The sequence below is a fragment of the Pelodiscus sinensis genome, chromosome 26 (assembly GCF_049634645.1).
Source record: "Pelodiscus sinensis isolate JC-2024 chromosome 26, ASM4963464v1, whole genome shotgun sequence".
Lineage (NCBI taxonomy): Eukaryota > Metazoa > Chordata > Testudines > Trionychidae > Pelodiscus > Pelodiscus sinensis.
The window spans coordinates 5,942,938-5,969,958 of record NC_134736.1 but is presented as its reverse complement, the minus strand read 5'-3'; the positions used below and the strand labels follow the sequence as shown (position 1 = coordinate 5,969,958).

The 27,021-nt window shown below is 54.6% G+C and overlaps 1 protein-coding gene and 1 long non-coding RNA gene across 9 annotated transcripts in view; one reads left to right on the top strand and one right to left on the bottom strand.

Annotated features, from left to right (window-relative positions):
* Positions 1-4,308, bottom strand: part of MCAM (melanoma cell adhesion molecule) — a 38,419-nt gene extending 34,111 nt beyond the window's left edge. For 4 of the 5 annotated variants that reach the window (XM_075909360.1, XM_075909364.1, XM_075909361.1 and 1 more), the window contains exon 1: positions 4,176-4,308. In XM_075909360.1, the coding sequence (XP_075765475.1) occupies positions 4,176-4,242 (67 nt within the window). In that variant the 5' untranslated portion in view covers positions 4,243-4,308. The remainder of the gene's footprint in view (positions 1-4,175) is intronic. The other variant, XM_075909362.1, reaches the window with a different exon arrangement.
* Positions 4,309-4,361: 53 nt separating this feature from the next.
* LOC142820464 (uncharacterized) overlaps positions 4,362-27,021 on the top strand; it is a 30,922-nt gene continuing 8,262 nt past the window's right edge. Inside the window, exons 1-4 of one of the 4 annotated variants that reach the window (XR_012897698.1) lie at positions 4,362-4,501; positions 4,976-5,130; positions 5,597-5,800; positions 15,642-16,689. This is a non-coding gene — a long non-coding RNA (uncharacterized LOC142820464). Of the gene's footprint in view, positions 4,502-4,975; positions 5,131-5,596; positions 7,180-7,558; positions 9,177-15,641; positions 16,690-27,021 lie in introns of those variants that run through there. The other 3 variants (XR_012897699.1, XR_012897700.1, XR_012897697.1) reach the window with 3 other exon arrangements.

The following is a 27,021-nucleotide window of genomic DNA, read 5'->3' as shown; positions in this document are numbered from 1 at the left end:
TGAGCACTGACCCGGGGATGGGGCCAGCAGGCCCAGTGGGAACTGCTGAGGCTCTGGCTGATGGGAGAGAAGGCAGCTGTGAATGGAAGGGAAAAAATACACAAATATACACAGGCTAACAAAACAAAAAACAAAACAAAAAAAGCAGCACGCAGAGAGGATAAAAAAAGAACAAGTGAGAAAGGCCAAGAGAAACACTTGGCTCTGGGGAAAACTCCATAGAAGGGAAAAGGATGGCCAGCTCCCAGTGGACCTGACCAGTGCTGGATGGGAATCAATATAGACTCGCCATGCTCCGGCCGCCTGACCTCTGCTACCCCCCATGTCCCTCGGGTTGGCTCAGGCAGCATCCCCGTTCTGTGAGACAGAGACCGGAAGTGCTTCGGCCGGGGTTTCTCGCTTTGCAGGCTGGGCAAATAATTGCTGGAGCATGGCTAGCACGCTGCACCCCCAGAGCACTGGGCTGGCATGAGCCACCCTTCTGGGAAGGGGAGAAAGCCCCTGTGCTCCAGGGAGGGACAGCAAGTACACGGAGAGGAAAAGCAACTTCCCCGGGAAGGCTGAGTTAGTGCTCGCCGGCTCCTGCCAGCCAGGCCTGGCTTCTGCTCTCACTCTCAGCGCTTTGCTGGGTGCCTCCAGCCCCGGAAAGGGGCAAAGACCCTGCCAGATCCTCCAGACAAGGGGATGAATGTTAGCAGGGGAGCTGATTCCATCCCACCCACCCCATCCCTAGACTCAACTGCTTCCCGCTCCAAGCCCCCCCTCCCCGGTGCAGATTATCTGGGTGCTCTGCACCCCACCCCAGGAACCCTGTCTGGGCAGCCCATGCTGTGTATGGTAAGGGTTTGGTGCAAGGCTGGTATCCCACAGGCCTGCGCTTGGCTTTCTAGAAGGAGAGGAGATCTGTGTGTCTGCTGGGGCGGGGAAGGGGACAGGCCAAGCCTCACTTGCCTGCAGCACAGCCCCAAAATGCCAGCCCCAGGGACGGCACGGCTCAGCACATGCCCCTCAATGCCCGGGCGGGGGCAGATTCTCCTGTGTCTACCCAGGGGCCGGAGTTCCAGGCAGCAGGTGTACACACAGGAGGTCGGCAGCAAGAGAAAGATAAACGAAGACGCTGTTTTCCTTCCCCCCCAGATTCGTTGTCTGGGTGGCCACGGCAAAAGAACAGCCAAGCCCTGGCACGCTTCCTTTGCAACATCTATCTGCTGACTCCCCCGGGCACCAGCAGCAGGCTGGGAAGGAGGACTGGCCCTTCCCCGTTATCGGAGCGGGATCTGGGGTGGGGAGCGGAATTCAGACAGGAATCCAAAGCTTGGGAAGCATTTCACAGCACAGCTTCAGGGGGGAAAGCCCCGTTTGCCGCAAGGGAAGAGCCTGCAAATTCTTTTCTCCGTCTCATGAAAGGGATTCCCGGACTGCCCTAAGCCAGTGGGTCTCTCTCTGGTTGGGAAGAGATTACCGGCTTCACACCCTTTCCTCCCCCCCACTTCTGACATGTCGGGGACCCTAACAGGAAAACTAGGCAGGTAAGAGATGAGTTCATATGGCTGGAGGTGAGGAGTTGACTGCTGAAACCTGAGTACGCAGCACCTGGGTTCTTTGACCAAGCCCTCCTTCTGAAGCAGGCACCAGGCAATGCAGCATGATGGGTGGTCTCCTAAACACGCCCCTCAGAAATGAGCACGAGGTTTGTCTAGTCTACACAGCCATTAAGACCCCATTGTTTCATAAGAGTAGCCAAGCAGGGATCAGCTGTCCTCTCTGCCACCCAAGCTTCTTCTTGTGCTGTACAGCTGCCCCGCCCCACCCCAGAGGTGGCTGTGAGCCAGCCGTGCTGTGTGGATGCAGTTTGAAATGCATGCTTTAATAGGCACGCCGAAAACTGGAATTTTTGTAAATGGGTTCATTCCTAAGAAATGCAGGTAACCAAGAAGAGTTGCCTTTGAAACGAGATTTCTGAGTGGCGGTTTATAACCGTTCACAGCAGAGCAGAGGCTAAGGGAGATACTGACCACATGCGCAAAGCAGCGAAGATGGACAAGAATATTACAGGCAGTCCCCGGGTTACATGGATCCGACTTACATCAGATCCCTACTTACAAACGGGGTGAGGCAACCCCACACTAGCTGCTTCCCCCCAGCAAACTAGGGAGACGCGAAGCTAGCGCCCCCCCCCCCCCACCCAGCAGACCAGGGAGACGCGCAGCGGCTTTTCTCAGCAGACACCTCAGCTTGAGAATAAAGGACTGAGGGAAGTGAGGTGTGGGAGAATAAAACTGAGCTCTGGAGAAATGTTTGGCTAGAGTTTCCCCTACAATATGTACCAGTTCCGACTTACATACAAATTCAACTTAAGAACAAACCTACAGTCCCTATCTTGTACATAACCCGGGGACTGCCTGTACTCTAAATCGGGCTTCACCACCATCCTTTGTCTGAGAGCTGTGCGAAGCCATTAAGCTCCTTTATGTGACCAGTTCACTGAAACAATCAAAGCCTCCACCCCAAACACAGTCCTGTCACTGCACAAATCAAAGGCATCCAAGGGCAGAAGGATTTTGCGGGTTAGTGTTTTGTGAAAGTTTGTATCCAGGGAAGAAATGGCAGAAAGGACCCACAATGCTGGGAAAAAAGGCAGCTAGGAAGCTCTAGATCAGTGGTTCCCCACCTTTTCGAGAATACGGACCCCTTTTCAATCTATTAAAATTTCACAGACCTCCGCTCCCTGGGGGGAGGAAAATAAAAAGTAAGCGGTGGTCCCGATCCTTATTTTTAAACTTTCCACTGACCCCCCCCCCCCCGCAGTACCGTCACGGTCCACCAGGGGACCACGGACCACAGGTTGGGTACCACTGCTCTGGACACAGTCCTTGCAACATTGGGAATGTGGCTCTGTGACAAGCCAAGAGGCAGAGCTTTTGGGCAGAGAACTGGATGGAGTGAGGGCTTAGAACTCTCTCCTGTTGGATTGCTGCTGTGTTCAGGAAAACAGGACTTTGTCCAGTCTTTGCAAATAAACAGAGTTGAATCAAAAATCCCTGATTCTATCACCGGTGTCTCTCTCTAACTGGAACAACCCCAGATGTTTGGCTACCCACCCAAAAGGGCCTCTATGTTAAGTACTGAGGATTTGTCTTCACAATAAAAAGTGTGCTGGCTTAATTTACATTCCTTTGAAAACCACTCATATGGGTTTTCTCTTGGTGTAGCCTGAGCCTGTACATTTACAGCAAAAATTAAGAATCAGGAGTGGCACCAGATTAATTCAAATACTACCAATCACACCTTCCACTTCTCCACCACAGCCCCCCTCCCCAGTTTAGGCCAGGCAGGAGTTTTCAGACAGTAATGTGATTTGCAACCCCCACCCCTCCTTTGGCCCCGGCTTGGGGGGGGAAACATTCCCCCAACCCCCACTGAAACCTGCTCCCCATACCCATCTGCAGACGCCCCTTCTGGGGAGCACAAAGCTGGGAAGAGCTGCACCCCGCCCCAAGCCCTGCTTTGCCCACATGCCCCTCAGACCAGAGACTGGGGAGGGCAAGGGAAAGCTGGGGGAGATCGCCCCCCCCCATTGAAACTGACCAGCCTGGAGCAAAACTGCGGTGCAAGTAGGAGTCACTTGCTGCGCGGAGGGGTCAGGGACCCCCTCCCCCAACACACAGCCCCGCCCAGCCCTGACCGCTCCAGGGGAGGCGCGAGGAAGCAGCCGCCGAACTTTGGGCTGCAGCTCCGGGCTGGGGCGGCCGAGCCCGGGGAGCTCGCCGCGGGCACGGGGCTGGCTGGGCTCGGATCGCCCTCCGCGCGAGCCCGGAGCCAAACTCCCGAGCCGAGCCGGGCTCAGACACCCCCTCCCCCTCTCGCCTTCCCACCGGGTCCCGGGCACAAAGAGTCGGAGCCGAGCACGCGGGGCGCAGCATCCTCCCCGCACGCCGCACCGGGACCCCCCCACACCGGGGGTGGGACCCCCAAGGCAGCCTCTGAGCCCCCCTCGGGGCGCCGCGCCTTAGGAACAAGCAGCCCCCCCCCCCCCCCGCAAACCAGAGTCCGGGGGGCTGCGGCCACGCGCCCCCCCCCCCCGAAATTCCCCCTCCAGCAGCCGCCGGGGGGTCCGATCTCCCCCCCCCCTCCGCGAGAGGCGCAGCCCTTTGTGCGCCCCCCTCCCCGCTCACCTGCGGCGCCCCAGAGGAGCAGAAAACAGCCCAGCCCCAGGCTCGCCGCCGCCCCGCTCCGAGCCATGTTCAGCAGGCGCCGAGTGAGAAGGGGGCTGGCGAGGCTCGGTTTGGAGAAGCCCAGGGGCTGACGTCAGGTGGGAGGGAGGAGGGGGCTGGACCGGGAGCCGGGCCAAGCAGGGGCCACAGCTGCACCGAGCCAGCCCTTATCTCCAGCCCCGCTCGCGCAGGAGGAGTGAGGCAGGCGGGGAGGGGCAGGGGGCTGTCCCAGGGCATGTGCCAAGCGGCCTGATAGCACAGATGCCCCCTCATCGCCACCGGCCAAGGTGTGTAAGTCTCCCTGCCGCTAGCCCAGCAGGGGCTTGCTCTGGGTCTGAGATATTCCCCCCCCCCCCACCCCCCAGGCGAACAGCTGTCTTGCTGCCAGCTCTGTGGGCAGCTTTGGTAGGGAAGCTGCAGGGTTTTCTGCCCAGCCCATCCGCTTCCCCCCTCCCCCAAGGCTGGCTTTTGTTGCACACCCAAGTGGCAACTCCCCCCTTGCAGTGTGCCAACCCACCCCCTCCTTCTGGGGGCACTGTCAGCTTTGCATCCCAGAGATACTGCACCTTCGCCTGCTGCAAATAGACGCCCGGCAACCGCCAGCCCCGGCATGGCCAGGCTGCGGCGGGAGCCGGATAGCAGAAGGGCCCAGGCAGGATTGCTTCCTGCTGTCCTTTTGCTAGTCCAGAGGCTTTGGTTTTCAAGATTTCGTGTCCTTCTCCCCCACCCCTTTCCATCCCGTGTCTATCTTGTCTACTTAGGCTGTCCGTCCAGGATGAGGACTCTGTCTTGACCTGCCACAAATAGGATCTCGATGAGGATTGGCGCTACTGTCACAGAGTCACCATTTGAACCAATAAATAGCCCCAAGCAATGAGGCTTCCACCGGGACAAGCCCACAGCCGAACCGATCTCGGTGCGAAGACGCTTTTCCTGTTAACGTGCCTGTTTTTCTTAACTTTGTCCCACTGCCCACCCTGCTCCGTCTCCCACCCAAGTCACTCCTCCACTTCCAAGGGGGGGAGTAATAGCGCCCATCAGTTAGCTGCGGGCCATGATCACGTCTCTGCGACACGTAAATAACATCAGTCCCATGCCTCCAGGTTGCTCTCCAGCCTCGTAAATAGCCCTGTAACCGGAACCTCTGAGGAAATGCTTTACCGGGTCTGGGAGCATTCCATTTTTCAAATGCTCATCACTCCGTTATTGGGGGTTTAATCCCAATTTAGCCTGGAGAATTGCAGCTTGGCTGGCTCACCCGGTTTAAGGTTACCCAAGGAAAGTTTTTAGCAGACGGCTCTTAGGCATCAGAGATGGAAAAAAGAGTTGCTCTGGCCATGTTGCTGAACCTAATGAGGGCTTGTTTCCTTGTGCTTTTCCAGCCTGGGACTCTTCTTTTCTTGCTGGGACCCAGCTACCATGTGCCCTGATGCCGTCAGGGTCCCCGACGACTTGTTTGTGAGAAGCCCATTGCCAGTGGTTTGCCCTGTCTGGTTTTATGTGTCCTGGATGTTGGAGCATCTGTAATGACGACCTCCAACGTTGGTTCATCTGCAGGGCCCCCAGCATTGCTCCTACCACCAGAGGTAAAGGGTTAGCTGCTAGTGCAGCCACCGGCGAGGGGTTATGGTATGTCACATTCTGACCCAGCAATGGGCAACCGAGGCTAGTGAACGGGCCGCAGGAATGGTTCTTCATCTCAGTGGGCTGCAGGATCGTCCTAACCAAGCGGTCTCCTGGGATAGGGGAGATTTGCAAACTGCGTGTGTGTATGTAGAATGCGCGGCGTGTGCCAATTGAACCGTAGCCGCGCTTTGATTGGATGCAGGGTCCGTCTTATCCCTATTATAGTCACTGCTTTGCAATATATTCTGCTTTCTTATATTCCGCAGCAATGCAAGGCACCTACAGGTCTGTATCTGGTACCAACCTGTTGCCTTTAGCAGTTCAGGCGAGGTTTGAGGCCTGTGATCTTTGGCATAGATAAGTACCAGAGAACTGGAAATAGGATGTAAGGGGCAGTTTTGTGCATATGACATCATCTGACAGCAGAACATGACACCAACTTCTGGAAGTCCCCCCCCCCCAAATGTGCCATGGCAATGAACGGATGTACATGAAAATGGGGTGAAATCATAGATATACTAACCTATTGAAACAGGACCCCTTAGTATTGATAAAGGGAGGAAATACAGATAAGGAGGGGGCGGGGAAAACCCTATTGAATATGCATTGGACATCGCAATGTCAGCGCAACATCTTATAGAAGTGGCATCCCTGCTAGAGATGTAGACCTTGGGAGGTGCCAGAAGGATGCCCAGGTGGAGATGAGGAAGGTGATGGTGATGAGGAAGAGTATGGCTAACATTTCAGGTGGTTGTGTCAGGGCTCAAGGGATGGGGTAACTCTGGGTGTCCAAATGTATCTTCTGTATTATCTCTGTCCACCTTGCTGAGTTAATGTGTGTAACTTTACTATATGTATAAATAAAAGGTTTGTAAATATAAAAGAGTCCCTATAGTGTGAGTACCTGTGCACATCGGGGCCCCCAGCCATAGTCCTAGCCTTCACTGCCTCCTCAGGCAAGGAGTTCCACAGATTGACTATGCGCTGTGTGAAGAACTTCCTTTTATTTGTTTTAAACCTGCTGCCCATTAGTTTCAATTGGTGGCCCCTTGTTCTTATATTACGGGAACAAGTAAATAACTTTTCCTTATTCACTTTCTCCCCACCACTCATGATTTTATAGACCTCCATCATCTTTCTTAGTCTCCTCTTTTCCAAGCTGAAAAGTCTCTGTCTCTTTAATCTCTCCTCATATGGGACCCATTCCAAACCCCTAATCTTCATATTCACAGTGCCTTGTCTCTTTCCCCTAGGACTAAAAGCTTCAGAGGGGTAGCCAGGTTAGAAGTGGGTTGTGCCCATGAAAGCTCATGGTGCCATCTACATGTTTGCTTAGTCTCTAGGGGTATGTCTATACTACAGGGTTTTGTCGACAGAAGTTTTGTCGACAGATACTGTCGACAAAGCTTCTGTCGAAAAAGAGCATCTAGACGACATCCAGTTCTGTCGACAAAGCAAGCCGCTTTGTCGACATAACAGTGTGGATGCAAAGGACAGTGTAGATGCAATAATGCCGTCTATCGACAGAACTCTGTCAACAAAAGGCGTTATTCCTCGTAGAATGAGGTTTACATACGTCGACAAAACTGTTGAGTTCTGTCGACGTTATGTCGACATAACTCAAAGGCAGTGTGGACACAGGTATAGTTTTGTCGACAAAACCCTGTAGTCTAGACACACCCTAAGGTGCTGCACGACTATTCATTGTTTTCCCCTAGGACTAAAGTTAAGAGGCCTCCAAAGCTCTTGGGCTGATTTCTCTGCTGGTGCCCACGGACACGCTGATGTCAGCAGCGGCACGCCTCTTCTGATCAGCCCAAGTCCATTGGCCTGCAACTTCTGAGATATTTAGGCATTTAACTCCCCACTGCCTGAGACTGTCCCAGCAGCTGATTGCAGGCAAGTTCTTGCCCACTATAGCTGGGTACCTGGGCATCTGCCTACCAGTTTGATAGGATTGTACTAAGAGTCCAAGGCTGAAATATGCCCCTTTGCTGTCACTCTGGGCATAGAGGAGTCTCTGTGGGCCAGGGCACAAGCTATGCAAGTAAGGGGCTGGGTTAGGCCCTGGTCCCTTTTAAAATCGGACAGAAGGAGTCCAGACTGTATCTGGGGGGAGGGATCAAAGCAGAATCAGAGGAGTTTGCTCTGTCTGTAAACCTGGAGGGATGCAAGATGACATCACAAAGCTCCTGTGTGACATCACAGTGTCGGGGTGGAGCTGCCCATCCTTGCCTCCCCATTGGAGGTGCTGGCCTGGGGTCGAGGCAGCCTGGAGACCAGCGCCTGATTGGCTGCGTTCCTCTTTTTCACACTCGCTCGGCAACGCGCGGATTCCAGATTGGAAACGGCCAAGCACAATGGCTCTGTAGAAAGCCCCGGAGGCCCGCGCCCCCTCCCCCGCCCCCCCTGCCATCCTCTTCAGCCGAGGCACAAAGCCGCCCGTGCAGCTGCTGAGCCCTGGGCAGCGCGGCGGCTGTGGGAAAGCTGTTCTCAGGCCCGTGTGGGTGGGGAGAAAGCGCCAGAGCCCGTGCGGCTGGAGGAGCCTTTGATCACTGCCAACACCGTGCAGGGCGGTGATTACCCAGCAAAAACTGCCCATGCCCTCCATACCTGCCTCTCCTGAGAGCACGGCTCCCCCCACTCCCTCCCTTACAGTATGCCCTAGTGAGCCAGGACTCCTTTCTCTGCCACTGCCTTGCTGGGTGGCCTGCAGCAAGTCAACTCCCTGCTCTGTGCCTCAGTTTCCCCCTCTGGGAAATGGAGGCCTAATCCGTGAGGCGCTCTGTAAAGTGCTGCAAGACAGGGGATGACACCGTGATTCCCCTGCCCTTAAAAGCCCTCCCCAGCTTTCCCCAGACCTCAGGGGCTAACACTGACCCCGAGGGCAGCACCTGGCTTTACTCTGCAGTTCCTGGGTGCTGTAGAAAGCCCCCCTCAATGCTTGGGGTCTCAGAGCCTTGGCTTCCTCGGCCTGTAGTCTCTTCCCTGCTCTGTTTGCCGTTCCTGATGCTCCGACTGGGATTCAGTCTGACCCTGCCTGCAAGTCTGTGCTTGGCCTTCTCTGCAGGCGCTAAGATCCATATCAGGGAGGCAGGGCAGGGCAGAGAGCTGGGCGACGGGGTCAGGACTCTGGGTCCTCTTCACAGGGCCTGTTTGATGCTGAGCGCTAGGTCCAGGACTCCTGGGTTCTGCTTTTGGCTCTGCCAGTGTTTCCTTGCATGGCATTAGGCAAATCACTTCCCCTTTGTCTTGCCTCTCGGCCTGTGGCTTTCTTTTCAGCTCCCCTTTTCTTCGATCCCTTGCTCCTGTGTGTGTGTGTGTGTGTGTGTGTGTGTGTGTGTGTGTGTGTGTGCGCGCGCGCGTGCATGTGTGTGTGTGTGTGCATGCGTGCATGTGTGTGTGTATGTGTGTGTGTGCGCGTGCATGTGTGTATGTGTGTGTGTGTGCGCGCGCGTGCATGTGTGTGTATGTGTGTGTGCGTGTGCGTGCATGTGTGTGTATGTGTGTGTGTGCATGCGTATGTGTGTGCGTGCATGTGTGTGTATGTGTGTGCGTGCGTGCGTGCATGTGTGTGTATGTGTGTGCGTGCATGTGTGTGTGTGCATGCATGCGTGCATGTGTGTGTGTGTGCATGCGTGTGTGCGTGCATGTGTGTGTGTGTGTGTGTTCGTGCGTATGTGTTCTCTTCGATCCCTCGCTCCTCCATGTGTATGTGTGTGCGTGTGTGTGTGGTGTGTGTGTGTGTGGTGTGTGTGTGTGTGTGTGTGTGTTCTTTGGTCCCTCGCTCCTCCCTCTGTGTGTGTGTGTGTGTGTGTGTGTGTGTGTGTGCGCCACAGCACTCCTTCCCCACCCTTCTTGTCTGCTTCTGGATGCATTTCTGATGCCTGCTCTCTGTCCTCCCCCCTCCTTTCCAGGCCAAATGGGTTGGGATGATTCATCAAAATGAAGTTTATTCCAAATAAGATTAGTTGCTTAAAATGGAATAGCTGGTTTGTGATATGACTCCAGGCATTGGCTGCTAATAGCAGCTGGAGCCTTCCGGGCAGAGCCAAACAGGTTAGACTGCACAGAAACAAGTGGAAGGGAATTTATCTGACACCCGGAGTGGGGGAGGGGAGATAGGCAGCTGCGAAGTTTAGATGCAAGCCATGCACTTTAGGAGAGTGTCTAAAGACAAACTCAATCACCAAATGCAGCAAAACCAGGTGCAGCCAGGCCGGTGATGAAGACGGGCGGGTGGCCACAGGCATGCAAACACACAGGGCTGGACCAAGCCATTCCGGCACCCCGGGCAGACAGTTTAATTGTGCTCTGGGTTGGGGGAGGGCACATGCGCGGCCCCGCCCTTGCCCGGCGCGTGGGGGAGGGCGCGCGGAGCTGGCGGTGGCAGGATGCACATGCCCAGCCCAGCCCGGCCCGGCTGGCGCAGGGGGTAAGGGCGCTGCTGGCTGGCGCTTTGGGGGTTCACGTGGCCCCCGCCCTGGGCGGCCAGTGCAGGGTGGCTGCTGGGAGCTGCTGCAGCCCATGATCCGGGAGCGAGGCACCTGATTGCAGCTGTAAGGGGCGCTCACTCACAAATATAGCTACAAACACACGGACACACACAACTGCAAAGATACGTGGTCCCCCACCCAGAAATGCCCAGAAGTGCACCCAGAAATGGCTCTGATACACACACACACACATACAGCACAACAGGGTGCCCACATAAAGATCTACACACACACACACACATACACACACGCACCATGCACATACAGCACAGCAGGGTGCCCACACAAATATCTGCACACACACACACACACACACACACACACACACACCCATGTACATACAGCACAACAGGGTGCCCACACAAAGATCTACACACACACACACATACACACACGCACCATGCACATACAGCACAGCAGGGTGCCCACACAAATATCTGCACACACACACACTCACACACACACACCATGCACATACAGCACAACAGGGTGCCCACACAAAGCGCTACACACACACACATACCATGCACATACAGCACAACAGGGCGCCCACACAAAGCGCTACACACACACACACACCATGCACATACAGCACAACAGGGCGCCCACACAAAGCGCTACACACACACACACACACCATGCACATACAGCACAACAGGGCGCCCACACAAAGCGCTGCACACACACACACACCATGCACATACAGCACAACAGGGCGCCCACACAAGGATCTACACACACACACGCACACCATGCACATACAGCACAACAAGGTGCCCACACAAAGATCTCCACCCACAAAGGAGGGGCCTGTGACAGCCAGTGGCTGAGGGCAATGGTTTGGTCACATCCACCCCCCCTTCCCGGACAGACAGATGGTGCGCGCCGGCTGGGCCTCCAGCTCGGAGTATATTGACCACGGGCCAGTTGCTGCCGGCGAGATGAAATCATTGCTGCTGCGGCTGGCGGCTGGCGGCTGGCGGCTGGCAGGGCTCTGTACTGCCTGTAGCTGGAGCCAGCGGGCGTCCCCAAAGGAACACCCCGCTCCAGGGAGGGGAGGTCTCCCATTATTTACATGCTTGGCTGAGCCCCAAGGAAGACAATGGGGCGCTCCAGCAATCCAAGGCAGGGGCAGTTGAGGCAGCAGCGAAAGGCTTGGCACAGGACCAACCCTGCAAAACCCCTGGTGGGCTGCAGACAGTATCACAACTGGCTAACCCCAGTGAATCCACCAGGTGCCCTGCCTTCTGCATCTTCCACCCACTGGCAGGCACTGCAGGCCTGGGGCACCATGAAATTGTACCCGGAAAGTCCCAGCGCTGGGCAGAGGAAGTGGCTTATCGCTGTGTCAGCCGACGGTCAGGGCTCCCTATGTCTGTCCCTTAAGACCGGCTGAAGTTCTTTTACATTGTGCTTGGTTCTGTTACAGCAACTGAAGGAGTCAGGTTAAAACTTAAACAGTTACAGGTTTATTAAAGAAGCTTATAAATCAGATGGTTACAATGGCTATTGTTCTATTTCTTAACTACTAGCAAAATATAGATCTTAAAAATGGTTACAAAGAAGATAAAGATAGAAGAATAGAAATAATGGTACCAAGTAACAGCTTACTCTTTCTATGTGTACACTTAAGACAGAGGACCACATCCAGGTACAATTTTTACCCCCTTCTGTGCCTCTCGACTCCAACATGTCAGGCCAGGGCGGGTCCCTCAATTCCTAGGAAAGACGAAAATACGAGGTGGGCGTCCCCATAGAACCTCGGGAGGTCAAACACCGAACCCGACCAGCAAGTAGAGGGTAGAATGACACTCAAAGTGAGTGTGTGCTGGGCCCATCTTTTATACTCATGGGGTCCCATATTTCTCTTTCTTATCTGTCATGCCAAATGGGGCTGGTCTGTCTTTTGTGAGACCAGTTCTTACAAGGGAGTTGTGAACTTAATTTACACTTGTAAGAGAGAGAACGAAATTGGAATTACTGGGGATTCTTTTCTCAGTGGGAAATTCCTCTTCCAGGGACTGTGTGTGTGTTTGAATCAACATGGGTGCCAGCCGGGGGCAGTTCTCGCAGCCTCGAGGCCAGTTTATTGACTTAATCGCTCTCTCTCCACATATCTGTGTTTTCAGCTTCTCAGGATCAGATGAGCCAGCATAGACTATGCTGATATTATTGCTCCTTCTCTGCCCTGTATGCTTCAGAGAGGCAAATAAGATGGATGTGATGGGGGCGGGCTGTCTGGCTACACACTGGGGCCCAGAATGTGCTGAGCCTTCCAAACTTGTCTTATCTCCACCCTCCTGGTTTGCTTGTGGAATGGATGTGGCTGGAGCCCAAAACAAAGCTGCTGCTAAGGGGCAGGCTATGGGGCAAGCTGCTGCTAAGGGGCAGGCCTTTGGGACATGCTTTGGCAGCTGGGGGTGGGACGTTCACGCTGGACCCCTAGATCCGATCCTGTGCTTGCTGAGATCAGTACCTGCACTCAGGAGAAGCTGCAAAAGAGGAGACCGGAAAACCTTTTGTATGAAAACCTCCATAGGCCAGATCCCATCCCCCTACCGGAGCCTGTTCTGCCCCACAGCATAAGCTGCCCCACAGCTAAACACCCCCGTGATGTTGTCACCCATGGAAATAAACACAGGGCCAGATTCTCCGCCAGTGACACACCGTTATCCAGCGTAAGGGAGCAGGCTGTAGCCGAGAGGGGGACTGGGATTATTAACTCAAGCTAGTCGTGTTTCCCTTCAAAAAATGAGCCGGAGAGAAGCCAGGAGTCGGGAAGCTTGGGGCCCCAGTTCGAACCAACGAATATGCTGGGCCTGATCCATCATTGTCCTGCATAATACAACCATTCGGACAGCACCTCGGCACTGCTGTAAGTGGTCGCCCACTGTGCCGAGCAATAGAGACTCGGGTTCACAAAGTGCTGGGCAAGATAGCGGAGCAGCTGATACGGAACTTGAATATCACAGAACCGAAGGAGGGTGAGGTAATTAATGCCGATCCTGTCAGACTCACTTGCTGTCTTTGTGTGTGTGTGTGTGTGTGTGTGTGTGTGTGTGTGTGTGTGTGTGTGTGTGTGTAGGAAATGCCAAGTTTGGTCAATAGTGCCAAGTTTGGTCAATAGTGTTGATAGAACTGACTTCCAGAAGGTGTTGCACTTGGTACCATGTGATATTTTGATGACAACGCTAGAATGATATAAAATTAACATGACACACAGTAAGTCGATTAAAAACTGGCTACGTGTGAGACCTCTGCAGGAAACCGTAAATGGGGAATCCTCATGAAACGGGCGTGTTTCCAGCAGGGTCCCTCAGGAGTCAGTTCTTGGGCAATGCTTTTGTCAGAGACCTTGAAGAAAGCATAAAATCATCACTGATAATGTTTACAAAGGACACACAAGTGGGGAGAGTGTAAAGCCTGGGGCCAGATCGCTGCCTCAGAGAGACGTGGAGTATTTGGTAGACAGAGTGTTTTACTACAGCGATGTGTAAAAGCGTATGTCCAAGACCAAAGGATGCAGCCCGTACTCACAGGATGGGTAGCGTTGCCAGATGGGCTCCCCAAAAATACTGAACACACGGGCTAAAAATTTGTCGAGCAAAAAAAAAAAACCCACCCACACTGAACACACATCCCGCGTGGGAACAAAGGGGGAGGCAGCAGAGCAAAGCAGCTGCCTGCTACCCAAAGCAGAGGGAGGCAGACCCTGGGCAACACAACGGCAGGGCGAGGGAGGGCGTAACCATGGGTAGGAAGGTGGATCCCCCATAGCCAGGTCTTTGGGTGTCCCAGTGGGAAGAAGCAGAAATTCCACCCCAGTCAGTTTTGGCTGAGAGCCCATGGAAGGCTCCTAAACACAACTACAAAGCACCTGCGGGCTTCTCTCCTGGAGTACGGCGCCAAACGCGCTTGAACAGCGCTCAGGAGCAGGGACAGGGCTTCTCCTCCTCCCCACGGCGTCACTCCTCCTCAGACACCATCAGCTGAGGGCTCCCAGCGCCGATCGCGGCCCCGCCTCCCAGCCACTCCCCCCGCCTCCACCAGGCTTCCATCTGGCGCCCAGTCGGAAAAACAGAAAATACCGGACATTGCACATGTTTGGTATTTTCTTAAATTTTTACTGGACAGAGGGTGCGAAAACCAGACTGCATGGTAGAATACTGGACACCTGGCCACCCTAAGGATGGGGGGCTTGATCCTGGGAAGTAGGGACGCGGAGGAAGAGGTAAAGGCCGTGGTGGATCATGACTTGAGCACCAGTTTCCAAAAGCGAGAAAGTGGCCCTGGGATGTATAAAGAGGCAAATCACCAGCAGGGGTTATTTTCCTTCTGGGACCACTGCTGGAATTGTGTGCCCAGTTCTGGTGCCCGCATCTGATGGAGTGGGTTTACACACAGAAGCTCATATTTGTTAGTCTCAAAGGTGCCACAGGCCTGCTTGTGGTTTTCAAAGCTACAGACTAAGACGGCGACCCTTCTGTGGCCGTTCCAGAAGGATGCTGATGAGCTGGAGAGCGTTCAGAGAAGAGCCCTGAAGGATTAGAAAACCGGCCTTAGGATGCTAGAGTCAAGGAGCGCAATGCCCCCCCACCCGCCCTGCCATTGTGTTGCCCTGGGGTCTGCCTCTCTGCTTTGGGTAGCAGGCAGCTGCTTTACTCTGCTACCTCCCCCTTTGTTTCTGCACAGGATGTGTGTTCCGTGTGGGTGGGTTTTGTTTTTTTTGCTTGACAAATTTTTAGCTCGTGTGTCCACATCTTCCCAAAGAGAAAGTGAAGAGCCGACGTGACCAGTCTGTAAGTATCTACCGGGAGAACAAATATTTTTAAATGGTCTTCTTCTTTTAGCAACTGGTTAAAAATTGAAGATAAAGTAGACAACTTCAGATGGGAAATAGAGTGTACATTTTAAAAGTGAGAGTATCTAACCCCTGGAACAACTTGCCCAGGGTCATGGTGGATTCTCCATCACAGGCTGCTTTTAAATCCAGACAGGCTGTTTTTCTAAACGCTCTACTCCAGGTATCACTTCGGAGCCGGCCTCTGGCCTGAGTGACAAAGGTTGTTAGATTAGTTGTTCACAATGGCCCTATTTGGCCTTGGAATCTGACTCGGGGCTGGGCAACACTACCCTCTCTCCCCTCCAATCAGCCCAAAGCTCGGCAAAGTTCACCCCAACTTCCACAACACTATTTCTGGCCTGGCTCGAAAGGTTGTAAATAACAGAGGCAAACCCTGATTCAAACTGCCCTGAACTTCCATCGGCTCAGAATTTACAACCCTGTCTCGTCTCTAATAAACAGGGACGGATGAAGATGTTGCCAAATCCCACAGGCAACTCAGGAAGAAAAGGGTGAGCCACGAGCTTCATCCAGTCACCTTTCAGGGTGCAAGACCCCCCCTGCTGTAGCCACACTCCTAACCATATCTGGAGCAACACAATTGCAGCATGCACAGGAACAACAGCCGAGTGATCGGGTGCTGATGTCACAACCTGCCGCTGCCCAATGCCATGCTGCTCTGGAACTGTTTGGAAAGGGAGGCAGAAGTGTCATAAACATTTAGACAAAGTTCCAAGCCGTTAATCCGGCCAACATGGATTTGACACCAAATAAACATGCAGGGGAGTCGAGGGTGCATTGCTGTTTATGATTTTCATTAGAAAAATTCCCTGGTTCCCTCCGCCCCCTCCTTATTAGTCTTACACCATCAATCAAGCAAACACCAGGTGGGAGAGCAATGAGTCAGGCTGCAGACAAGACACAAGGTTTTGATAACATTGTCCACAGCTGGTGATCTGGGGGGCCTGGGTACCTTGGTGTTATCTGACCGTCCTGATTTGCGGGCGTAGCCTCAAAGCTGGCAAGTCCACGTCTCTCTCTCGGACCAGCTGCATGGAGAGACTGAGGCTTGTTGCACAGAGCTGTGTACCGCAGCTGGGGGAAGATCAAGGCTAGCATGTGTAGGGTCGCAGTATGCACTGGGCAAAGAAACAAGTGGTGTTCTTTGGAGGCCAAACTCCACTTGCTGTATATTCAGTCACTGTGCTTTCCCGTGGTAAGTTTCACTGCTGCCATGTATCAAAGGAAACAATCCTGTGGGGACCAGGTTTGGGGTCCAAGAAGACGCCTCATCTGGGACAAGGAATCACCAAAATACAGGGTCTCTTCGTACAGCCTTTGGACCTAGGAGAGATGCTGGACTTCCCTGAGTTGATCCCATCTGCATTGCGAGATGCAATTGGATCAGAACTGGTAGCTGCAGGTAGGACCACAGGACCATCGTGCAGATGGGACCAAGTGCTCTCCTCTCTAAGGCTACGTCTACACTGGCATGATTTTCCGAAAATGCTTTTAACGGAAAAGTTTTCCGTTAAAAGCATTTTCGGAAAAGCACGTCTAGATTGGCAGGACGTGGCCAATCTAGCGTCCGTGGCCAATCTAGACACGCTTTTCCGCAAAAAAGCCCCGATGGCCATTTTCGTGATCGGGACTTTTTTGCGGAAAACAGCACTGTGCTGTCTACACTGGCCCTCTTGCGCAAATGATTTGCTCAAGAGGGCTTTTGCCTGAACGGGAGCAGCATAGTATTTCCGCAAGAACACTGACGATCTTACATGAGATCGTCAGTGTTCTTGCGGAAATTCAAGCGGCCAGTGTAGACAGCTGGCAAGTTTTTCCGCAAAAGCAGATGATTTTGTGGAAAAACTTGCCCGTCTAGACACAGCCTAAGGGTCTACACAGCAGCGTTATTTCGGAATAACAATGTGATCATCTACACAGCAGTTCCCTTATTTTGAAATAAATCGGAAATAACGGACGGCTTATTCTGACTTCTGTACGCCTCACTCCACGAGGAATAGCTCCTCTTCTGAAATAGCTATTTCGAAATAGCTCCTCCCCAGAGCCATTCAAAGTAATGTCTCCCCCGTGCCTGCTGGGCCTCCAAATCGAGGTAGCACATCCCCATTAGGGGAGCCTGTCTCGGACTAATTTTGCGGTGTCCCTGTAGCGTAGACATGCTATTTTGAAATAAGCTATTTGGGAGTATTTCTTCCGGAATAGCTTATTCCAAAGTAAGTGTGCAGTGTGGACGTAGCCAAACACACTCCTCTTGTGTACAGATTTACACCAAGAGCAAACCGGCCTGTGGAAAGAGATGTGGCTACGTGGCCATCCTAGCCCCAGCTCCATGCATGGGTTCTGCTCTTCTCTAGTTCTATGGTTTCTATATTCACCTGGCTGGCGCTGGAGTCAAGCCTGAGCCAGTTGTGGGCTGAAGCTCCCCTGCTCTTGGGGATCTGGAAGCTAGAGATGAGCGAGATTATCCAGGGGCAGCCTGGAAGGAATGAGGCTCTTCTGCCTGCCTGGAAGCCTTGTCTCTGTCCCCTGTGAACAGCTGGGCAGAGTCAGACCCGCCGGCTTCCCTCCGTCCAAGGATCCTGCTGCTCTTTATGAATGATGAGGCCGGCGTGATGAATTATTCAGCAGGACTCGCTTCCTGCCCAGATCTCGCGGCTGACGGAAGGCAGATGTTCAGGGAGGAATCTGGTCACTGTGTTCACTCTTGGACCTTTTCACACGCCTCTGCCATGGGAGAAGGAAGCGCCGTCCCCTCCTGGGACGCAAAGGGAATTCGGTCCCTCGGAAGTAAAGCGGCGAGATGAGCCCTGCTCCTCCCCAGATGGGTCGCTAGCCTGGCTCCAGCTTCCACCTGGCGCCGTGGGATGAGAGCCTGGGGACCGATCTTTATTTATTCCGCTGATGCCCCCAATTGCAGGGAGCTAAGGAGATTTAACCCACCTCTGCACTCTCCTTATTGTGGGGCAGCGCAGGGCCCTACTTTGCCCCAGGTGTAACTTAGAGCAGCCTTAGGACTCTATGGGTGTGTCTAAACTACATGGCTCCATCGATGGAGCCATGTAGATTAGGCTGATCGGCAAAGGGAAATGAAGCTGCGATTTAAATAATCGCGGCTTCATTTAAATTTAAATGGCTGCCGTGCTGAGCCGACAAACAGCTGATCAGCTGTTTGTCGGCTCAGCGCCCTAGTCTGGACGTTCCCACGCCGACCTGAAAGCCTTTTATCGACCTCCCCGTTATGCCTCGTAGGATGAGGTTTACCGGGGAGGTCGACAAAGGGCTTTCAGGTTGGCGCAGGAGCGTCCAGACTAGCGCGCTGAGCCGACAAACATCTGATCAGATGTTTGTTGGCTCAGAGCGGCAGCCATTTAAATTTAAATGAAGCCGCGATTATTTAAATCGCGGCTTCATTTCCCTTTGCTGAACAAACAAATCTACATGGCTCCGACGACGGAGCCACGTAGTTTTGACGTACTCCTTGAGTCCTCTGGGAAGTTCTCTGCTTCCCAGGTGACACAGGAAGCTGTGAATAGCAGCAATGCAGCACATATGAGCCACGCTCCCTGCAACAGGGACCCTTCTTACCCAGCGACTGAGGGGCCTCCTGAGCAGAGCTGCACAAAAAAGCCCTGGTATAATGAAGGCTGCGTCTAGACTGGCATGATTTTGCGCAAAATCTTGCCGCCTGTCTACACTGGCCGCGAGTATTTGCGCAAGAACACTGACGTTGTAATGTACGAAATCAGTGGTTCTTGCGCAAATACTCTGATGCTCCCGCTTAGGGATAAGCCCTCTTGTGAAGGTATTCTTGCGCAAGAGGGCCAGTGTAGACAGCCACGTTTATTTCTTGCGCAAGAATGTCCGATGGCTAAAATGGCCATCGGAGCTTTCTTGTGCAAGAGAGCGTCTCCACTGGCACGGATGCTTTTACGCAAAAGCAAATCTTTTGCGCAAAGGCACATGCCAGTATAGACGCTTTCTTTGTTAAAAGTATTTGCGCAAAATCATGCCAGTCTAGACGCAGCCTAAGGGTACATCTAGACTACAAGTCTCTTTCGAAAGAGAGCGTCTAGACTACAGCCAGTACTTTCGAAAAAGCGAGGTGCTTTTTCGAGTGTCTAGATGCTCTCTTTCGAAAAAGCACAGTTTGCAGTCAATCGCGCCTTTTTTTCGAAAGAGCACTTTCGAAAACAGGCGTTCTTCCTTGTAAAACGAGGTTTACCGCGATCGAAAAACCTGCCACGTTCTTTCGATTGACTTTCGAAAGAACGTGGCTGCCGTCTAGATGCAGGGGAAGTTTTTTTTGAAAAAAAAAGCCACGTTTTTCCAAAAAAACCTGTCTAGACACACCCTAAGATCGGTCCTGCTGTGCCAAATTGGGATAACGGCCCAAAAGTCACCGAAATATAGTGTCCCCTGGTACCCCATTCGGACCTGTTGGAGATACTGGGTGTCCCACAAGGCAGACACACTCACACGCCAGGGAGGAAAGGGCCAGATATTCGGGTGGTGTCCATGGGTGTCACTCCTCTGAAGTCAGTGGAGCTAGAGGGATACACCAGCTGGAGCTCTAGCCTGTGCTGTCCGTTCATGAGATCCTGGGGTCATTCTGGCACCTGCCCCGCTTCTGGAAAGTCACAGTCCTACTGGGTCCCCCAGTTAGTTCCCGTCACTCTTCCTTGCTGGGCTCAGATCCCTGCGGATAATTTGTGTGTGTTCCTCGCTCCTTCCTCTCTCCCTTGCACGGGCTTTATTTGGGGATTATTAACCATGGCTACAATAGCTTTTGTTTATACAGCGGGGAGGGCGTCTCGGAAAATCGAGATGGGGGACTAAGTGAGCCGAGGCAGAGGAAGGAAAGACGTGGGCCGGGAGCTGCGAGGGAGGAAAGGGGCGAATTTCAAATCAAGCACCAGCTGGATTTTCAAGTTGGAAGAGCCCAAGATCTGGTGTGTTGCCCCGGACCTGCCTGCTGCTGTGCCAGGCACGGTGCCTAAAAGACACCAGCGTCCCCAGGTCTGGGCCACGTGGAACGAAACCGGTCCTGTGCCACTTCTGGGTGCCTCCTGCAGGCGGGAGCTTCGGAACGGGGCTTCGTGGCAACATCTGCTCCATGCAGCCTGTTTGGTGCCGCGAGGCAGGTGGGGTGGGGGGCGCCAGGAGCTTACTTGGGAAGCAGGGCTGGGCGGATCAGAGGGCAGCAATGCTCAATTTGAGGGACAACTGAGGCAGAGCCGGTAAAGCCATGAGACCAGCGAGCAAAGAGGTGAGGGAGCAGCAGGCACACATGGAAGGGGAGGTTGCTTGGTGACCCCTGGATTGCATCTGAGGTGCTGGTTGTAGCACCACAAAGAGGGGGCTGCCCTGGAATGGGCGGGGGGCAGCACTGAGGAAAGAGAAAACTTGCCTGGGAGCTCATTCTCAATAGAAAAAGAGGAGGCATTGACATGCCTGAACCTACCTACAGGGGCATATCTATTGAGTAGAGCCAGCTCTGAGCAGAGAGTAGGATCTAGTGGTGAGAGTGAGGGAGGGGGGACCGAGTAGCAGGATTTCCTAATCCTGTTCCTGGCTCCGCCACTGAATTGCCGTGTGACCCTGGGCATGTTACCTCATCTCTGCACTTCATTTTCTCTGTCAAATGAGAATAACCGCGCTGACACAGATCTCTAAAATGCTTGGCGGAAGGAGACAGAGGCTAGCCCCCATGATGAAGGAAAGCAGAGGAGGAAGTGTGGAGGAAAGATGGCACCGTATTTTCCCTGTTGATGGCACATCTCGGAAGGCTCTGACAATCATACAATTGAGGAAGACGTCTGTGCTGGTTACAAAACTGAGAGGAAGTCAAGGCACCGATAAAAACTTTACTAATAATATGAAACAAATGGAAAAAAGTGGAAGTGGATCGTATTGAATACAAGAAGGCAACGACAGAAAAATAGTTAAGGGAAGCAAAAGGACCTAGGAGAAATCTGTAGTCAGCAGAGTCAGGACCGTAAGAAGAAGTTTTACAAACAAATTAGGAAGAAAAAGGACCCTGATAATGCTACGGGTCCATTACTTGCAAGGGGAGAATTCTCAGGACTGCCACAGAAAAGGCAGATGGGTCCTGTAAAGACAGTTTTCTTCTGTCGGATGAGACAGTCTCACCCTATGGTGCGGATCCGGCTCTGACTATCCCACTAGTGTCTTGGAGGCTGTTAAACAGAAGCTACTCAGGTTCGACATTGTTAAGCCAGCTGCACTAGATCGCTGGCATACAGAGCCCAGCGCCCTACACGCCCTGTGAACACGCTGCCACGGAAGTCGGGGGGAAAGGGGGAATTTCCACGGGAGCCTGGTGGAGGCAGGGACCTAGCTCCCCTATGCCCCTCTGGCAGAGCCAGCCTGTGTCTTCGACCCCGGGAGAGGGCTCTGGCAGTGGGGAGAGATGCCCTGGTTGATTGAACGTTCCCTGGGTGGGGGTGGGGGTCACCGGGTCCAGGACAGGAAGATCCAGGCGCAGACAGCCCCAGGTGGGCCTCTCTCACCAGGCAGCAGGGCAATGCTGCAGCAGGTGCACCCTAGATGTGAGGGGTCGGGGGGGGGGGGTGTCTCTGGCTGGAGCAGAGAAGGATTTTGAAGCAGCCAATGGCCCAAAAGGTCCCACAGGAAATGAGCTGGAGCTGGGGAGGGGGGAGGCAGGAGGCATGCCCCCCCCCCCCCCACACACACACTGGCTATTTTTAAACTCCCTTTTCCTTTGCAAAACTTCTGAGTTCATCTCTCCCGATAGCACATGCCCAGAAAAAGGCTCCCATTGTCCAGCGCCGGACTGCCACTTGCCTGCACAATGGCCGGGATTATCCTGCCAGCTGGGGCGGGTGGCAGGAGAGCGCAGGTCCCGGGCTCAGCAGCTGCTTCCCAGATTCCCTCTCTTCGCGGGCTAACTAATGAATCCAAATAAATCAGTCTGGCTGGCGGGGGCAACGGGGCTCTGGGTGAGCGGGGAGGAGAGCAGGCCGGGAAAGTGAAGGAGGGACCCAGGTGGCAGGTCGGATGCTGGGGAGATTAGTCTCCGGGACTGGAAATCCCTGGGCTCCGGATCAGATGGGATGAGGCGTTGCTGCCAATTAGTGTCTGGCACGTGCTGTGCCTCCGATGCCTCGCTGAGGGCACACGGGGGCAGATCAAGGCGTCTCCCGGGCCCAAGGAACATAGGGAGTCCCGGAATATTTTATTTTCAGTAATCACCACCACAATGGCTTGCTTCCCTAGCAGCTCCAAGCTCCTACACAGGCAGCATGGCCTAAGAGCTAGAGCGTGCAAAAACCACCCTTTGGAACAGTGCCTGCCTACCCCCTGCTGAGTGTTTTTTCCTCTCCAGATCCCCCCTCCTCTCAACACCATGCTCTATAAAGGCAGGTTGCTGCCAGTGCAGAGGGGAAACTGAGGCAAAGAGGAGCTAGTCAGTTGCCAAGAGCCACCCAGTGAGTCAGTGTCAGAGTGGGCAGCTGCCTCCAGGGCTCTACCGTCGCATCTTATTCTCAGGCCCCTGGGCCCCATTGTTGCTCATCTCTCTCTCCTCCATTATTCTGCCTAATTTGTGGCTGAGGTTTCTCAGCTGCTCCCTGCCCTGCTGGGGGCCAGAACTAGTTCTGACCCCCCAGGGCCTAGAGGGATTGTCTCTGCTCCACTGCTAATATCCCAGGCCCCCGAACATTCGGAAACCATCAGGCGGGCTGTAAAAAGGAGCAGCCCCCTGCCTCGGCAGAGAGGGATTTACCCGTGTAGGTTTTTCCCATGGATTCTGCATGCTTTTCCCACTACTTTTTGGAGAATTTCCAGAAAGGATGTCGGTGCCCCAGCTTCCCTGGGACAGCCATCCCCTGCTTCAAACGCCTTGCTCTGGTGACCCCCAGCCGATAGCCGTGGCCCCATCCCCACCCCATGCCAGGGCTGCTACGTGGAACAAAGGCCCAGGGGGAAGGAAAGCCCATTCTTTCTCTGGAAAAAACAGCTGTATGCTGAGCACCCTCCCCTCCTGTGGACCCCAGCGAGTGGAAGGTGCTCAGCGCCTTGCAGGCCTGGCTCCTAAATCAGATGCATTTCGTTTTCTTCTTTGCGTCCCATCCCAGCCTTATCTAAACCCATGGCACGCCCAGCTCTGGAATACTGCCTACAGATGTGGTCTCCTCATCTTAAAAAAGATATACTGGCATTGGAAGAGGTTCAGAGAAGGGCAACTAAAGTGATGAGGGGTTTGGAACGGGCCCCGTATGAGGAGAGATTAAAGAGACTGGGACTTTTCAGCTAGGAAAAGAGGAGACTAAGGGGGGAGATGATCGAGGTCTATAAAATCATGAGTGGTGTGGAGAAAGTGAATAAGGAAAAGTTATTTACTTGTTCCCATAATATAAGAACTAGGGGCCACCCAATGAAACTAATGGGCAGCAGGTTTAAAACAAATAAAAGGAAGTTCTTCTTCACACAGCGCATAGTCCATCTGTGGAACTCCTTGCCTGAGGAGGCTGTGAAGGCTGGGACTATAACAGGGTTTAAAAGAGAACTAGATACATTCATGGAGGTTAAGTCCATAAATGGCTATTAGCAGGGCTGACAAACGGTGGCGAAAGCCGCTTGCCAGCCCCGCACGGCGCACGCGCAAGAGCCGCATTGCACATGCACGCGCTGCCGATAAACGGGGCGCTGGGCTGAAATCTACTCGCCAAAGGCAAGTAGATTCAATAGTTTGTCAAGCCCTGGCTATTAGCCAGTCTGGGTGAGGAATGGTGTCCCCAGCCTCTGTTTGTCAGAGGGTGGAGATGGATGGCAGGAGAGATGGCTTGATCATTACCTGTTCGATTCACTCCCTCTGGGGCACCTGGTGCTGGCCGCTGTCAGCAGACAGATTACTGGGCTGGATGGACCTTTGGTGTGTGGCCGTTCTTATGTTCTTATGCCTCCTGGCTGTTGAAACAGCTGCTGCGTCCCAATCCAGAGGTGGCTGCCTCTTAGTGGTGGGTGAAGCGGTTCTTCCTATACCTGGGGGCTCACCTCCTGGATGGAAGGTGCAGGTGAGAGGTCAGGCGGGGAGAAATGTACGTGTTCACATGGGATCTGGTTCCCTCTTGCCTACACTTGTGTAAACTGGAAGCAAATCAGACAGGGGCCTGGCCGTTCTGTGCCTCCCCCCCCCTCCTCCGGCGAGTCTCTCCTTTCTGCCGGCCTGGCTCAGTGGTGACACCATCCTGTGTCACTCGTGCCCTGCCCCAAAGTGAGGGGGGGTCGTCTCAAGAGTCTCTGCTCACATCCATAGGCCGCACTAGAGGAAGCAGGAAAATAGGGGCTTCCCCGGTCCCAGAGCAGGCAGCACAATGACCCATTGTTTTAAACTAGCTGGGGAAACAATTAACCCTGCCGTGGAGACGGGGATCTGGGAGAAGCTCCCGGGGCAGGTCCGTGTGTCAGAGGGGAAGCAGCATCCGCAAGGCGAGGAACTCGAGGTAGCCAAGCCCAAGCTTGGGGGGAAATGGGCCAGGACGTCGCTGGCTCTGTTCCCCCAGAGCGCGCCAGGGCAGCTGCAATGGGGTGATGTGATGGCGTGTTGGGGACCCCCCCATCCTGCACCCCCATAGCAGCCAGATGAGACTCCGCCAGCCAGTAGAACATAGCGAGTTTATTGCTCCTCCAGGATACAGCCCAGCCGTGATGTGGTTACAGGAGTCAGGGCCAGGCAGCCTCAGACCCCTTGGGGGAGGGGTCCCCCCCCTTAACCTCCAGTACTCAGCTTAGTCTCTTCTCTTCATGCCATCCCAGCCAATGAACTGCCCAGCTCCCAGAACCTGGCCCCCAGCCAGGTGGCGTCTCCCCCTCCCTTCCTTTGTCTTTCCCCCTGGGAAGAGCCTAGTTATCTGCTCAGGCTGGGACTAGGTGTCTGGGCCAATCCACATGTGGGTGAGTCAGTGGGGATCCCACAGCCCAGCACAGGGGGACCCTGGGTTACAGAGCAGACAGGCCCCCCCCCCACTATATCACAGGTGGGAAGGGGTGACTGGTGTGTGTGTGTTTATAATCCCCTCGGGCCCGGCTTGCCCTGAGCAGAGATCCAGGCGAGCTGGAAGCCGGGCATGGCTCGGGGAGCTAGGGCAGAACTGCTCCCGGGATGGAGCAGGACCTCGCATGCCCAGGCTGGAGCTCAGTGCCTGGATTTTCACCCCCAATAAATGGAGTTGCCGGCCAAGATCCTGCAGCAGATCCCCTGACGTCGCTGGAATGACACCGCTCTCCGACCGGCAGCGGATCCCTGTCGCTGGAATGACACCGCTCTCCGACCGGCAGCGGATCCCTGTCGCTGGAATGACACCGCTCTCCGACCGGCAGCGGATCCCTGTCGCTGGAATGACACCGCTCTCCGACCGGCAGCGGATCCCTGTCGCTGGAATGACACCGCTCTCCGACCGGCAGCGGATCCCTGTCGCTGGAATGACACCGCTCTCCGACCAGCAGCGGATCCCTGTCGCTGGAATGACACCGCTCTCCGACCAGCAGCGGATCCCTGTCGCTGGAATGACACCGCTCTCTGACCGGCAGCGGATCCCTGTTGCTGGAATGACACCGCTCTCCGACCGGCAGCGGATCTGGCTGTTTCCCTAAAATTCAGTAACGTGACAGCCCCAGGAGCTCAATTCGCCTCTGCAGGCAGAGCAGCCCTGGCACAGCACCCTGCGTCCTGCTGGAAGCACACGGCCTCACCCCAGGAAGCCCCGGCTTTGATGCTGTGGACAATGCTTTGGTTTCCTCTGAGGATCTCAGTCAACATCCATCATTGGATGTTCCCATCTCTGGCCCGTTGTCCAGGCTCACTCTTCCCTTTCCTCTGATGGCCCCAGCCCCTTCCTAGCGTCCCTGCCAGGCTGTGCCCCGAAGGCGCCCGGAGCCCAGTCGGCTGGCGGCAGGCACGGATCCTGACTCAGAACTTCATCAGGCCAAGTTCCAGAAGAGCTGGTTCTCACCCCAGCTTTGCAGTTCTTCCATAGGCTTCTCCATGCACGCGTTAGCAAGAGCCAAGTGTGGGGCAGGCTGGCTCTAGGCAAGCTCCCCCCCCAGCTCCTTCAGTGCCCCCATCCTGACACGCTATTCCCGCCCCGTCACCGTTCCTGCCGCACCTCGGCCCTGACTCGCGGCACCTGGCGGTTCCGGTCCTGCCTTCTTTCCAGCCCAGACTCCTTTCGAAACGTGGCAGCGATTTGGGAACGGGACCGTGAACGCGGGGCCCGGCTGACACCCAGCCAACGGAACGTGTGACTCTTGTGACTTCTCCCCGAGAACCTGGCTCTGCGGGAAGTCACTTCTCCATCGCTGCTGCCCAGCTTTCCCCCAAGACGCCTCCCCGGCAGCCCTCCCGAGCCCTGGTTCCCTGCGCTGCAGGGACCCCAGAGGCAGAACTAGCCAGGAAAAGCCAGCTCCCAGCCAAGCTGGATGGCAGGAAGCCAGGAAGAGAGCAGGGAGGGACCAGGGCAGTGCTGGCTGCCCTAGGGACAAAAGGGGGACATCCAGGAACAGAGACCCATCCCCTGGCCCTGCCCCGCTGCAGCTGGCTGGCCAGAGCCGCTGCAACGCCGCCTGCTCCAGCTGCCCAAGCTCAACCTCTCCATCCCCAAAGAAGCATTTGGTCACCCCCAGCTCCGCGCTGCCCCATCCCCTTCCGGCAAGCTGTCCCCTGCCGCCGCTGGCCCCAGTCAGATCACCCCCCTGCAAGGCCACACAGAGCCACGGCTCCAGCACAGCGTGATGTGAAGGGGTCGTTGTCCAGTATGGGGCTCAATAGGGGGTGCTCCTT